Raw genomic sequence first — 16,635 nt, 5'->3', positions numbered from 1 at the left:
CATGTGGTAGTCGCCATTTTCTCATTGATACGTTCTCCTGTGCACAGTAACACTTGGGGAATGCATTGAGCTTCCAATACTGCGGACACTGATAGAGTTGTTTTAATTTTGAATCACTCTGCTGCAGTTCAATCGACCCTTTTGAATGAAACACATCAGTGTCGTTCTCTGTGTCTGTCTAATTCTCATTTAGCTTGCTGGATAGTATCATATAACCTGATCTCACTGGTCTCGTCTTGGGCTTACAACTTCTTCTGTCTTGGCTTATGAGCCTGGGATTGCGTCGCTACGAAAACCAGAAATATCCCAGGATGGTCTGTTTGTAATTTACTAGGCAGATCCATAACACCCTCAAGAAAATACTCCCCCATGCAAAGAGGGCAGAGTTCTGTCAAGATTCCCAACCATTTTTTGCAGTCAGATACACAATTACAGCAATGCAAAGGGCATATGGCAATGGAAAATTGACCCCCAGCTGTATTTATTATCTGGTCGACATTTTGAAACTTAATTTGATAGTCTTTGCACCCTTACTATTTTATTCCAAATTTAAAAAAGCATCGATGGCATATGATCTATGAATTGATTTTATGATTTTTCCCTCTCTTCAGGGACATTCCAGTTATATTACACACCTTGACTGGTCACCAGATACAAACTTCATAATGTCTAACTCAGGAGACTATGAAATCCTATATTGTAAGTATTCTGATATTTCCTACCAAAAATTTAAAAAAAATTAAGGTAACCTATGGTGCTCATATTTGTTGCTTTCTTTGTTGTTTGAATAGTATACTTTCTTTTAAAACTAAATTGAAAAGTTTGTATCTTAATGACAGTCTTTCCACCTCAGAATTTGTAATTCACTGTTAGTGGACTCTACATTATTTAGTCACCTAGGCACAGAACCAATTCATTATAAATTACCACTGAGCTGGATTAGTGCCAGATTGTAGTAAGGCTGCTACAACTTCACATTCTTTAGGGAATGCTAAATTTCACAGACAGTGTATGCATGGTCTGCCAACATAATGGCAGCTAATATATTTCAGTGGCATAGGTTTTGTTTTCCTTTCTCACCATATGGTCTCAAGTACACCATCAAATAAATTTGAATGCATTTTTAATGTTTCACAAATGCCATGTGTCTCCATTATAGATATTTTTAATGTAAGCAGACCAGAGTGTCCTTCTATTGCAAACTAATCTGAAATAGTGTATAGCAACAGACTACAATTGCCCAACTTTGCCTGAATGTTTGTCTCTAACCCTTCTGACACTGACAATAATGATTGCTTATTCTTAACTACTATAATTCCTTCAATGTAGCAAAAGCGTCTCACTGTGTAATATGAAGCAGTGACAAGCATTAATCAAGAACTGGAAGTAAAGTTAAGGGGATTGACTTAAATGTTTTAATGCTGGAATCTATCATTAAGGAAGAAATAGCAGGACACCTGGAAAAGAATGGTTCAATCAAGCAGACGCAGCATGGATTCATGAAGGGAAAGTCATGTTTCACTAATTTACTGGAATTTTTTGAGGATATAACGAGTGCAGTTGACAGAGGGGAACTGGTGGATGTGGTGTATTTAGATTTCCAGAAGGCATTCGATAAGGTGCCTCACAAAAGGTTGCTGCATAGGATAAAGGTACATGGAGTTGGGGGTAAAGTGTTAGCGTGGATTGAGGATTGGCTATCTAACAGAAAGCAGAGAGTCTGAATAAATGGGTGCCTTTCCGGTTGGCAATCAGTGACTAGTGGCATGCCGCAAGGATCAGTGCTGGGGCCTCAACTATTTACCATGTACATAGACGATCTGGAGGAGGGGACCGAGTGTAGGGTAACAAAGTTTGCGGATGACACAAAGATGAGTGGGAAAGCAAATTGCATGGAGGACACAGTCTGCAGAGAGATTTGGATAGGCTAAGTGAGTGGGCAAGGATCTGGCAGATGGAGTATAACGTTAGTAAGTGTGAGGTTATCCACTTTGGAAGGAATAGTAGTAAAATGGACTATTATTTAAACAGTGAAAAATTACAACATGCTACTGTGCAGAGGGACCTGGGGGTCCTTGTGCATGAATCACAAACTCAGTTTGCAGGTGCAGCAGGTAATCAAGAAGGCAAATGGAATGTTGGCCTTTATCGCGAGAGGGATGGAGTACAAAAGTAGGGAGGTCATGCTGCAACTGGACAGGGTACTGGTGAGGCCGCACCTAGAGTACTGTGTACAATTTTGGTCCCCTTATTTAAGAAAGGATATATTAGCTTTGGCGGGGGTACAGAGTTGATTCCGGAGATGAGGGGGTTAGCTTATGAGGAGAGATTGAGTAGACTGGGCCTGTACTCATTGTTTAGAAGATTGAGGGGAGATCTTATAGAGACATATAAGATAATGAAGGGGCTAGACAGGGTAGAAGCAACGAGGTTATTTCCACTTACAATGGAAACAAGAACTAGGGGACATAGCCTCAAAATACGGGGGAGTCAATTTAGAACAGAGTTGAGGAGGAACTTCTCCCAGAGGGTAGTGAATCTTTGGAATTCTCTGCCCAATGAAGCAGTAGAGGCTACCTCGTTAAATGTGTTTAAGTCACAGATAGATAGATTTTTAACCATTAAGGGAAGTAAGGGTTATGGGGAGCGGGCAGGTAAGTGGAACTGAACCCACTATCAGATCAGCCATGATCTTATTGAATGGCGGAGCAGCTTGAGGGGCTAGATGGCCTACTCCTGCTCCTATTTCTCATGTTTAGCCTTGGAACATGCTGCTTATGAGGGTGATATAAACAGAGACAATTAATGGTTTCAAAAGGAAATTAGATGGGCATTTGAGGGAAATCAACTCGTAGCTCTACGGGGATGGAGTAGTGGAATGGGACTGATTGAATTGCTCTACAGGGAGTCGACATGGACTTGATGGGCTGAATGGCCTCTTTCTCTATCCTGATGACTATGACTCAAAAATCTCAATATCCTCCCCACAATATGAAGTTCAGTATTGAACAGTACTCCAAGGTTTCATATGAACCTATAGGCTCTTGATAAACCCCTAGTGTTCTGCTTTCAGCTGATACTACCTTAATATCCTGTTAGATAACACCTTCAAATCACTCTTTTCTATTCTACCAAACCTACTTCCACTGAGAGTCCAATGAAGTATACTTGGAAATTTCATCTTAAGGTGACAAAGATAAGTTGGCAAGAGTATTAGTAATGGTGAGAGTCATGGTAGAATGTGATCATGCATTGATGCAGATAATCGCTCGTAACCAGTTAAATTCTACTACTTAGCCAAGAATCCATAATAGTTATTATACTTATCCATTCCATCTATGTGAATTTCACTACTTTGAAAATGTTTTGGGTTTGTTCTACTAGCAATTTCTCTGCTGTATCCCTGTAGAGCTGCAAGTTGATTTCCCTCAGATGCCAATCTAATTTCCTTTTGAAATCATTAATTGTCTGCTGCTATTAGTCTCGTACGCAGCGAGTTTCAGGTCATTACCCCTTGATGCATAATAAAAATATAATGCATTTGAAACTTATTAAAATAAGTGGGATTTTCCGTAATGCTTGGACTTGGAAGCTGATGTAAATGTTAATCCTATTCTTTATTGACATTCACACCATACGGTCCCTTCAGAAGAAAATGGGTCAGTGTTAGTTTAGCCATCAGGGGAAAAAGTGGAAATGAAGGGGAGTCTTTGAATGTTGCAATTAAGTTCATTTTGGCACATCATTCCAGTACTGTAACTGATGAAGCAAAATAGATGCAAAAAAAATTTTGTTTGAAAAGAAAAGCACAATGCAAAGATGCTCACTTCATGTTCTGCACAGTTTTAGTGGGAGTGTTCCAAAATAGCGGCAGAGGAATTCATGCTTTCTGTCCTCTCTTGAAAGTGACTGCTAGAGGATAGAAGTTGAATTTTAAAAAAAGACTGCCTGAAAGTTTAATAAGTGGAAAACCTGTGTTTTGACTAATCTGATGGTGTTGTATATTTAGGGGATATTCAGAACGGCTGCAAGCTGATCAGAAATCGCTCAGAGTGCAGAGATATGGAGTGGTACACATATACATGTGTTCTGGGCTTTCATGTTTTTGGTAGGTAGTTTCATTATTACATAGTATTCAGTATTTCTTCTTCGTTTTGATTCTCTCCCACGCTTAGAGATGCAAAAGGCAGACAAAGACACAGGATTTTGTGAAATCTGTTTCCATAGCTTGTTTTTCCAGTTGCCAGTTTATTGCTTGAGGAACACCACTCCACATCAAGCATGGCTGACCAGGATACTCCCACTCTTACTACCTGCCATATTGGAAGGATTTACAGATTGGTAACCATCTGTTTGCACCTTCCGTGGCATCGAGTCCTGGAATGGGGCTCAACCCTGCAGCTTCTGGCTCAGAAAAAGTGGTTACCCACTGTACCACAAGACCTTTTATTTGGTATACCACTGCATCAATATTTATATATTTTATTAATGTATTATCAAACAGGTTATAATGTAAGATGTAGCAATAGGTGGTGTGGTGGTTCACCTCTAATTGAAACACTGGCATGTTATGCCAAAAGATTTCCTTGCAGAAAGATTTTCATTTCAAGCGTGTTATTATGAAAGAGCAGTGGAAGAGGTCTGAATCATGGTTTAATATATCATTCTGAGCAATTTGAGCAGGAAATAAGTTTCACACTGAAAAGTACAGAAACAAATTGTTATCGAAAAAATTAATGAAGACTAAAGGCCTAAGTGATTCGATACAAAATTATTTAAAATATTTTATTAATGTTGAAAAGTTAAATTGTCACTTTAACTTCATTTGAAGTCTTCTAAGCATTATTATATGATTTTTGTATTTTAACTAGTGAATTAATAAGTCAGAAATTGAAGCTATGTCGCTTCAAAATAATTACTGCTAATAATAAAATGATGCTCAACTATTGCCACCTTCTGGGCTCAGAAAAGCATTACTACTTTTTGGCATTGGTAAATGTTAATCTACACGGTGTATGTCAAGGATAAGAATTATTATAAAGAGATTTTATCCACTAAGAATTGGCAAGCCATTGTTTTTCAGAGGATAGGCAAAAATCAGAAACTGTACCAAATACAACTTATAGATTAAATATTTATGATTACCAACATCTGGTTCGATTGTTCTTGTTTAAGTAAATGGTCTTGGGATCTCGTGCTACGTTACACTTGTGAATAAATTCTTTCCTCAAAGAATTTATTCTCTTTAAGAAATTGCATTATGCAATGTTTGAGAACGAAGCCAATGACTGATCTCAATGTAAACTGAAATTCTACCAAGGAATAATGTATAGGTTAGTGCAATTTGCTGAATAATTAAAATGTGGAACGGTTTATATTTTCATATTCTGGTGAAGCGTATGGGTCCAAAATGACATGTTTAAATTTAGCATAACATTTAAGACTTTTTCAGCTATTTTGTATGGAAAGGTGATCTACCATGTTTTTATAAATGTCCCTGAGGCATCACTTACATACCTTACACAAGTGTAACTTGAGCCAACTTTCAGTTTAAGCTTGAATCATGAACCTGCTGCAGCCCCTTGGCCTTCCATGTTGAAAGATTTGTTAGAATCAATGTTTTCTCGATTGCTTAGTTTGGAATCAGTTTGCTAAATATTGCCATTTTTTTTTGTAATTTAAAATTTGCATTTTTTTTAGAAAAGTTGTTTTACTGAGTCAAATAAATGAAGTTTTTTAACCCCAAAAGTTTTTTGACATTATCTCTGTTTAACTTCCATTTTTCATTTCTTTATGAACGACTTGTCAGTTATTGAAATGTCCAGTCACACCAAAGTTTCTTAATCAGTAATGTGTGATAATCGCAACAGGAAAAATATAACTCTAGATTCACAAGAAAAAAAACTGATGAAAACATCTGGTCAAATATTCAGCAAAGGCTTTACCTTTTATCTCCTGAACACACATTCTAAATTTGGAACAAGCTTTACCGTTACTTTGTTGACTTCAACCAATTCTATAAATTATTGACACTTAGTTGTGGCTTTCAATTTAATTCTTAACATTTCATATAGTTACTGTTCAATCAATGAGTAAGGCTGGCAGTGGAACAATTGCAACAGCAAGGAACATTACTTTGGTATTTGTAAAGATTTGCAGAAAGATTATGTCCACAGGAATGTGGAATCATACAAAAAAAGCATAAGAATGTGAGAAATAGCAGTGGACCATATGTATGCTCTGCCATGCAATACAATCACGGCTGAGCTGCTACCTCAACTCCACTTTCCCATCTGCTACACATATTCCCCGATTCCATAAGAGACCTGCTGATCTCAGTCTTGAATAACGCAATGATGGAACATCCACAACCTCCTGGGTCGAGAATTCCAAAGATTTACAGCCCTCTAAGATTAAGAAATTCTCCTCATCTCAGTCCAAAGTGAGCAACTCCTTATCCTGTGACTATGTCCCCATATTCTAGATTTCCCAGCCAAGGGAAACAAACTCTGTGCTTACAAACCCATAGAATCCTCACAGGCCCACTGGGTCTGCACTAACTCTCCGAAAGAGCATCTTACCCAGGCCCACCCCCCACTTCCCTATCACCGTAACCCAGCGCATTTACCACGGCCATTCCACCTAACATGCATATCTTTGGACTGTGGGAGGAAACTGGAGCACCCATCAACATGTTAACAAGTTTCACTTTTGTTAAAAAATATTCTGCCTTTCAGTTGTTACTCCTGAAGTAGACAACTTCACATTTCTGCCGTTCACTTAACCTGTCTCTATCTCTTTGCAGCCTCTTTCTTACCTCCTCACTGCCTGCATTTCCACCTAGCTTCGTATCATCACTAAACCTATTTACCCATCGTCTCCATCTAAGTCCTTAAAATAGATTGTAAATAGCTGAGGCCCCAACACTGATATTTATAGCATTAGTTACAGCCTGTTAACTTGAAAATACCCTATTTATCCCTCTTCACTAGTTCCTATCTATTGACCAATTCTCCATCCATGTTAAAAGACCAAATTAAAATCCGTGAACCTTTATCTTGTATGTTCAACATTTGTGTGACCCCTTATTGAATGCCCTTTTGGAAATCCAAGTGCAACGCATCTACTGGTTCCTTTAGCTACCCAACTGGTGACATCCTTAAAAGAACTTTTAAGTTTGTCAAACAAAATTTCCTTTTCATAATGCCATGATGATTCTAAGTGTATTGTTAAGTCTGTCTTAATAATAGATTCTAACATGTTCCCAATGACAGGTTAACTCACCACTATTACCTTGTCTTCTGTATCCCTCCTTTCTTGAGTGGGGTGTTACATTTGCTGCTTTCCAAACCCCGGAACCAATCTAGAATCGAGAGTATTTTTGAAAATTGCAACTGGTGCATTGTCTTTTGGAATCCTAAAAAGATGCATGTATAACAAATGTGTAGATTAAAACTCTATTTTATAAATAGGGCCTGGAATTCAATGGTCAAATAATTCCTGAGTCTGAGTCCCATACTGTGTCAGCATTAATGATGTGACATGATTTTTAAAGGTCCTAATTAGTTGAGAGGCAGGTTTGGCTCCCAATTAGTGGAGTCAGGAGCAATCCAGAGATAGGACCTCATGCCAGAAGTCTTATTAGCTATGGGGGATTTGACAGATTTTAGTCCCTTAAGTTTCTCTATTACTTTTTCTCTACTGATCGTTATCTTAAGTTCTACGCTCTTAGTAGCACCTTGGTTACCCTCTATTTCTGCTATGTAATTTGTGTATTCTACCGTGAAGAGAAACACATATCTGTTCAATATCTTTGCCATTTCTTCATTCCACTTAATCTCTCCTGTCTCTGCTGCTAAGGGACCACTTTAGCTACTTTCCTTTAATTTACTTCTAAAAACGCTTATCTGTTTTTATATTTCTGACTAGTTCACTCACATTTACATTCTGTTTTTTCCCTTATCAAATTTTAGTTGTCCTTTTGTTGATTTCTATAAATCTCCCAATCTTCAAACTTTTATCTTTTGCAATATTATAAGCCTCGTGTTTTAATTTAGTGTAATCCTTGTTTTCCCTGGGAAGCCACAGATGGATCGTTCTCACTTTTTTGTATCAAATCATATTTTTGATGAATAGTGTGAAACATTTCTTTACATGTTTTCCACTGTTTATTTCCCACCTTGCCTTTTAATCCATTTACTCAATCAACCTTGGCAAGCTCTCCCTTCATATCCAGGAAATAGTCTTAATTTAAGATTCTTCGTTTAAACATGAATATGTTTCTCTCAAACATAAATTAGGTGCATTTTACAGCCCCACCCGCCGAACATATTTTCGACAGGAGCATGTAAAATATGACAGCTTGCCCACTGCCTTCCTGCCAACTCCCAACTTGTGCCTGATAATACAGTGGATGAGTAAGGCAACCATTATGCTGCTTGCCCTTAGGTCTATTTGACTCAACTGCCCGTTTAAATGACAATTAAGGACTTCAAACCACCTCCACTTCCATATTACTCTCACTAGTGAAAGCTGAACCTTCCAGGGGTCCCTGGTGCATATTGCAGGCAACTCCCCACCCCTCCGATGATGGTAACCCCTCCCCCTTATCCCTCCCACTCCGGCCTTCAAAACCTGACCTCTACAACCTCTCCCTCAGGTGCCCAATCCCTCCGGTCCAAAAAGCCCAGACTCGGCTCACTCAGAGCTCCACGTTCTTTTTCATGCAACTACTTGCAATCCCAGCATGAGTTCTGGTGCTGCCCGAACTGAAAGAGCTGCCGGCATATCACATGCATGGCACTGAGGGGTGAAAGTCCCATTCTCAACTTTTTAAAGTCACCCACAATATGATGTCACTGTGGGACAGTCGTCTTTAAAGTTGGTCGGTTTGTGACCAGCCTTTCTACTGGGGTGGGGGAATCCATATAATTCACCCCAATATGGAATTCAATTACATTATGATCACTTTTCCCAGAGAATATTTTATAATGCGATTACTAAATATCCCTGCCTCATTGCACAATGCTCGTCCTAAAATAGCTTTATCACTAATTGGTTCGATAACATATTGTTCTAGGAAGCTGTTGCGCAAGCATTCTACAAATTAATTTTCCAGATTACCTTTGCCAATTTGTTTTGTCCAATCTATATGAAGATTAAAGTTTTCCTTGTTTATTACATTGCTTTTGTTGCAAGCGTCAATTATTTTTTGCTGAATGCTCTTGTCCCAGCAATGATTTCTGACCTTTGTTGTTCTTATTCTTCACTTATGTTGATTCTACACCCTGGTCATCTGATCCCTTTCTTACTACTTCTGCCCTTATGTCATCCTTTTAACAGAACTACTGCTGCTCCTCCTCCTGTTGCATTCTGCTTGTCCTTTCTAAATGTTTCATTCTCTGAAATATTTTTTCCCAACCTTGTGGTCATATCTCTGTAATAGTGATTAATTCAAAACCATTTATCTGTGTGATTAGTTTGCCTTTCTTATTCCAAATGCTTGGTGTATTCACATGAAGAGCCTTTTATTTTATTTAACCATTGTTCTTTGCATGAAACTTATTTGCTGATGCACCAAGACTATTAAACTCTGTCCTATTCTGCTTGTCGTTACACAAATTGATGTACTGCTTTGTTGCTCTGACCATTTTTAAGATTTCTAAATTTTCCTTCACCTGACATCTTCCCTTCCCTGCCATCAAACCCTCATCTCTGCTTTAAGGGAGCAATTTCAATGCGTTGATTCCACAGCAATAAGAGATTAATTTAATGAACACTGAACAATAAAAGAAAGAAAAATTGCAAGTGCTGGAACTCCAAAATAAGAACAAGAAATACTGAATGTCAGAAAACACTAATTATGGTATTTAGGTTGCATGTCCCTTTGATGTAGGGTCCACACCCAAAACATCATAAGCTGTCATTTCTCTTATTTTTGATCATCATGTTGTCAAATGGTCGGCTAATAACACTGGGGCCAAGGACAAGTTTGTGAAACTTAGCAGCTTTTATCTTGAGAGATTTGTGCCAGTATTTATATGATTAGAGTGTTCATATCCTTGAATGCAACTGCATACAGACAAAGGGGAACCAATGCATGATGAAAAGCTATTCTGTAATAGATTATTGGGATATTTATTCAGGGTAAATATATTAGAGAAATAATACTTACCCCCACTGATTAAAAAACTACAAACAAACACTGAATTTCCATTGTTACTATCCCACTCAGCACCATAAATTTGTTGAAAATGCCACGGAAACCTCTTGTCCCAAAACACATATCTCGTGCAGAGAGCTGCAACTTGAACATTAACCCATAGTGATTTGTGGCTTAGTATTGTTGGTTCGCCAGTATAATGCTCGATTTGTCATTGTTCATGTGTAAATCTAGGCACTGTAAGCAGGCTCTGTGGAGGGAATCATAGCTAAGTCTGAGCTGTCATCGCTTGATATTCACGCATAGGTACATTATGCATCAAGGAGAAGTTGTGGCCACGTTTTTCCTTGCTTCCCCCCTCTCCACCCACCTCACAGCCACTTGCCAAATTGTTTTTTCTTCATCTGCCAACCCAGCTCAGCAGCTGAATTAGTATAGATCAAGGATTAAAGTGGATCCTTCCTGATCTATCACTAGAAATCACACTAACATTGAATTTTCATCAGGGTTCTCCTATTGTATCACCATAATTTCAGTAGATGAGATGTGGAAACTTTTAGGAAAATAGTACACAATTTTTTTAGGTTTCCGTGGCATTTTCAACAAATTTATGGTGCTGAGTGGGATAGTAACAATGGAAATTCAGTGTTCGTTTGTAGTTTTTTAATCAGTGGGGCTAAGTATTATTTCTCTAATATGTTTACCCTGAATAAATATCCCAATAATCTATTACAGAATAGCTTTTCATCATGCATTGGTTCCCCTTTGTCTGTATGCAGTTGCATTCAAGGATATGAACACTCTAATCATATAAATACTGGCCGGTGCAACATCGTGGGCCGAAGGGCCTGTTCTGCGCTGTAATGTTCTATGTTCTAAAACATGAATAAACATTTTTCGTAAATATGAAGCTGCATATATTTTAAATAACACAAGTCAGAGACATGTTTTGAGTTGTAACTTACTGTCCAGATACAAATGTAAATTTATGAAATATTACAGCACAGAAACAAACTGAATGCCTCATATATATTTACTTGATATCTAGTCCAATCTCATTTCTTCCTATGTCCTTTAAGTTTTTGCTCTTTCAAGCCAGTGTCCAATTCCCTTTTATTTTTTATAATGGATCCTGCTTTAACAATGGTTTACATCAGAAAATTACAAATACCAACCACCTTCAAACTGATATTGTTTGAACCCACAGTTAGATTTATTGCATCATCATCACTCGCTTGTAGTTATCTTCTAATTAGTACAGTAAAAATAGCAAAGGAAATGAGGTCCAGACTAATCATTCCTCACTTAGCCATAAAGGAAGTGATTAGCAGTATGTATTGATTTAGTTGAGCAGTACTGTATATGTTTGAACTGAGCTTTGTCACATCACACTGGAAAAATAGAGGGTGTGTTTTGCAGCAGTGGGATCTTATGGTCCTGATGTTGTCTCAATGGGGTTTCCCACTGAATGAGCCCCTTACCGCCAGGAAACATGCAGCAGGGGTGTGCTGTCAGCAGGACAATAAGAACTCGCTGACGTAAACAGCGGCAAGATTTCAGCAAAAGACTTGGCTATGATCTTCAACCATCGTAATTGTAAACAGTATTTAACACTGCTCAGAAAAATGAATTGACAATTATCTAAAATCGACGCAGTATGTTTTCAAACCTTCTGCCTTCAACAATTCAAGAAACTCAATTATAAAAGAAAAATTTGTGAAATAGTTGGTATTGTATAAGCAATGGGTATTGGAAAGTTACAAAATACCAATTTCTTTTGGCAAATTCCAAAAGCATCCAGGTGTATTTTTTTATTCCTAAGATTGAATGAAGTGTTGTGCTGTGGGAGCAGCAGTACAAATACAGTGGTAAGCCCCCAACATTCCCTGATCTACTCACCCCAACCCTCCAATACATCTATAAATTTAAATATTGCAATTTCCTTAGTGCTATATATATATATGGCAAGGTACTATTATTCAGCATATAATTATTTGCTTATTCTTATTAACATGTCCAGCTTATAATACTTTTGTCAATATAGAAAGTGATCATTTCTGCAAGACATCCTTTGGAAAACTAATCCTTCTTTATGACTCAAGGATTCATTGGTTACCATGTTTACTTTCCATAAGACAGATAAACCAAGTAGATTTTTTAACTCACTTTTTAAAAGAACGTCCTTTCATTGCTTGGAAACTGATGGGAATATACATGATGCATGTTTTTTATTCCTCACAGGAGTGTGGCCCGAAGGCTCAGACGGAACAGATATTAATGCACTTTGCAGATCACACAGCAAAAAAGTGGTGGCTGTTGCTGACGATTTCTGCAAAGTCCACATCTTTCAGTACCCCATTTCTAAGCCTAAGGTGAATAATATTTTATTTCCTATGCATTCTTACTAAGCTAAAGTGCCACAGTCAAATCAGGGCTTGAATCCAGTGATGAAATTTAGATCAGTAAGCCTGAACACCACTATACCAGTTTTTTTTAAAAGGTACATCATTTTGTTTAGATGTAAAACTTATTGTAATCAGTTTCTTTAATGGTACAATGGCACCATTCCCTAGGTCTTTGGAGGCTGGGAACACCAACATAGTAATGCCATTACAAAGCTCCTGTTTCCCTGACTCAGTCTATCAATGTTCAACTTGAAAAGGAATTTTGAAGAATTACACTGTTGACTGCAATAAGTGGGAATTGGGATCACTGCAGAGACTATTTGTTCACAATCTATGCTAACAGTTTCAACTTTGGAATAAAAAACAAAACCTTTACATTTGTGGATGATGCCAAATTGGGAGGGTTATTCAACCCTGAGGAGGATTGCAACAGGTTACAACAAATTAGTAAACTTGCTGAATGGGCAAATGGATTTCAACATAGATAATTGTCAGGTATTGCATTTTGGTAAGAAAAATAAGGAAGTAACATATTAATTGAAAAACAAGAAGCTAAATGGGCTAGAGGGGCAAAAGGATCTTGAGCAGAAATACACAAATCACCAAAAGTTGCAGTGATTCCTGGACGAGGGGAAGTAACCTCTCAGCTTCTAATCTGTCAAGCCCCCTCAGAATGATATAGATAATAAGATCACCTCAAAAGCAAACTGATCACTGGGATAGTTTTGAAAAGTAAAGAAGTTATGCTATACATAATCTTGGGTAAATCACAGCTGGAGAACTCGGTACAATTTTGGTTGCCATTTTATAACCTGGATATGGAGGCATTGGAGAGCAGAAGAATATAAGATATAGGAGGAGGTATCTCTACCCACACTGATTCTATAGGCAGAATCTTCCTAAAAATGCAGTGTGTTGACTCAGGCGAGAAAACTGGTGTGAATCTCGCAGGCTTCACATCCAGCTTTCCTTGGTGTAATAAGCAACACTCTGTGTTTCAAAAGCGGAAGCGAGATTCACGCTGTCAGCTTGAGGGGTGAGCCCTAAAGACGCCAGCAAAGACAAGAATCCCAAGAAAAGGGCACCTCAAACTCTAACTTAAATAAAAGGCCTACCCCCCCCCCCCCCCCTCCCCACAGACAGAGGACCTCCCCACACCTCCAACATTGGGACACACACACACCCCCCCCCCCAACAATGACAACATCCCCCACCTCATAGGCAATGCCTCTTTTGTCCCTGTCCCCACCACTCACAGGCATTGATTGGGTCTCTTGCCTGCCACACATAAGAACCACCACCCAATGGGGCTCCTCACATGGCCCAGTCCCTGCCACTGCCAGGCCATGTCCCTCACCACTCAAGGGCTAAACTTAGCTCTGTTCCCTGTGTGACATCATACCGACATGGTGGGAGAATAAGGCTTGGGTGGATATTATGACATCAAGACTGGTATGTAGGTGCTAATTTATTAAAATATTGGAAATCAGGTTCACACTTTTCCCCTGATCATGTGATTGACAGGGGGACGTGGAGATCTCAAACCAAGATTTAGGGGCCTTAATGGGATTTGTTCCCATGATCAATGGGGCCACTAAATCACGGCCAACATCTTGAGCTTTTGAGCCAAGATCATTTTTCATGACTGAACTTGCCTCATTCTTTATTAACAGGGCTACTTCACTTTCTTTCTTCCAGTTTTTCTGGAGTGTCAGATAGCTTTGAACATTCAATTCCCAATCTCGGTCACCTAGGAGTCATGTCTCAGTAATGGCTATTGTATCATATTCATTTATTTCTATTTGCGCTATCAATTCATCCACCTTGTTATAAATGCTATGAGCATTCAGATAAAGAGCCTTTAATGTGATTTTTTTAAAAAACCATTTTTCCCAACTCTTTGACCCTATTTGCTGGAATGTTTGTATGCTCTGTCACATGCTGTCACATTCTGGCTATCGTTCCTCATATCCTTTCCTGCACTATTGCCTCATTAAATTTCTAAATCTCATCTCACGTGAACCCTTGCCCCCACTATTCAGTTTAAATCCCTCTCTAAAGCTCTAGTTATATATTTCACCAGAGTGCAAAAGAGATTTACAAGGATGCTACCACAGCTGAGGTTATGCCTTTGAGGGAGAAATGAACAGCTTGGTCTCTTCAAGAGAAAAAAGAAGGCTGAGGGTTGTAAATCTTTGAATAGTACAGCACAGAAGGAGATTGTTTGACTCTTTGTCAAGGGGCTATTTCTTCTCTCCCCCACCCCCCACTCCATAACAGTGCAAGTTGTTCCTTTTGAAATATATATCCAGTACTCCTTTTTGAAAGTTACCATCGAAAAAAGGGAAGGGGATTGTTTAAACTCAAATTGTCGCAGCTTAAACTCTTTATACTTGAGCAAATGGAATGTGTCCCAATAGATTTCTATATTGGATAGAGAAACTTTATTGCCGTGCTTCAGAAACTCTCAAACATCATGATGGCTTGCCACATGTGTTGGATACCTATCTGGCCTGAAAACAAAAGGCATTCCTCAGCTCTACATCTGCCAGTCATTTTATCCTTGAACAGTCCTTGACCAGTTGTGCTGTGTTCAGAATGAATCATATTAAGAACCAATTTACAGAATGGTGTTCCCAATTGTCTAATGGCAGACTGTGGAACTGAAAGCTGCAAGTAATGTGCATCATGGGATCTCTTTGCTTGATGTCTGTGAATATCTTTCCATTCACAAAATGATGGTTATTTGAACATAACATAAATAAGAACAGGAGAAGATGATATGGCCCTTTGAGCCTGCTCCACTATTTAATACAATCATGACTGATCATCTGCCTCAACTCCACTTTCCTGCTCACTCCACATATTTCTTAATTCACTGAAAGTCTAAACATTTATCTATATCAGCCTTCAATATACTCAACAACTGAGCAATTTTGATTGAATAGACTTTTGGGGAAGAGCAAAACTACATTCCATCAATATACGATTGTCATCAAAGAGGGAATTCAGAAAAACATAGGAAATGTATTTATTTATTATTCATGCAATATACGTTGCTGGCTGGGCCAGCATTTATTGCCCATCCCTGAGGGCATTTAAGAGTCAACTATATTGCCGTGAACCTGGAGTCACACACAGGCCAGACCAGGTAAGGACAACAGATTTCCTTCCCTAAAGCAGATGGGTATTTACAGCAATCAATATGGTCATCATTAAACTTTTAATTCCAGATTTTTATTGAATTCAGATTCAGAATCTGTCATGGTGGGGTTCGAACCCCGGTCACCAGAGCAATTACCCTGGATTACTAGTCTAGTGACAGAATACCACCTCCCCAAATACTGCAGCTTGAAAAGAAAACTGCCTGTTAACAAAATAAAATGGCAGATCTAGGCTCTGAATATAATCTGAGAAAGCTGCAACGGTATTTATAGATTGAACACTACCAAAATTAGCCATATTGTGTAATTAAACACGCAAAACCACTTAGGCTCAACATATGCGTGTAATATTTTCTACATCTTTGCTTTAAAAATGGGGATGTCTGAAATTAGCCCAAAGGTAGGGAAAAATTGGGTTTGTGATTGTGGTATTGGTTTTATTCAAAATGTCATCTGTGATGCCCAATTAAACCGTTAGTGCATGAGCACAAATAGGATTTCTTTAAACCCAGTTTTTCCATTATATTAGTCCTAGATCAAAAATAGATTTACATGTGTTTTGATGGAAGTACTTACAAAATCTTGGAAAGAACAACTTATCCCAATAACACCAAACTGTAATACTTCCTCCATATTCATTCCATGTCCCACTGAATGCTGGCTAATGTCATGTTAATGTTATGCTACATACTTGTAATAAAAAGTTGCTCGTATATTTACGTTACTTGTATTAGTAAAAAATACCCAGGCCACCTCAGTAACGGATCAGTCAATCCTGAGAGATAATTTTAACTTCTCAGAATACGCACACAGATCTTTCTTTCACTTATCGATGTTTCTTCTCTAATGTAATTCCAACCTATGTTCCTGAGTAGGTATAAAAATGCTATGACGCAGTTTCATA

At 38.3% G+C, this 16,635-nt stretch overlaps 1 protein-coding gene across 9 annotated transcripts in view; it reads left to right on the top strand.

The window, feature by feature from the left end:
• The window catches only part of eml4 (EMAP like 4), a 422,596-nt gene that overhangs the window by 400,172 nt on the left and 5,789 nt on the right, over positions 1-16,635 (top strand). For all 9 annotated transcript variants that reach the window (XR_013499632.1, XM_078229709.1, XM_078229706.1 and 6 more), the window contains 3 exons: positions 612-699; positions 4,010-4,108; positions 12,404-12,534. Coding sequence is in view for 8 of the 9 variants with exons in the window: in XM_078229709.1 (XP_078085835.1) it covers positions 612-699; positions 4,010-4,108; positions 12,404-12,534 (318 nt within the window). In the remaining variant the exon portion in view is untranslated. The remainder of the gene's footprint in view (positions 1-611; positions 700-4,009; positions 4,109-12,403; positions 12,535-16,635) is intronic.

This window comes from Mustelus asterias, chromosome 15, assembly GCF_964213995.1.
Source record: "Mustelus asterias chromosome 15, sMusAst1.hap1.1, whole genome shotgun sequence".
In the NCBI taxonomy this organism is placed as follows: domain Eukaryota; kingdom Metazoa; phylum Chordata; class Chondrichthyes; order Carcharhiniformes; family Triakidae; genus Mustelus; species Mustelus asterias.
The sequence above is the reverse complement of the archived record's forward strand: the minus strand, read 5'-3'. Positions and strand labels throughout refer to the sequence as shown.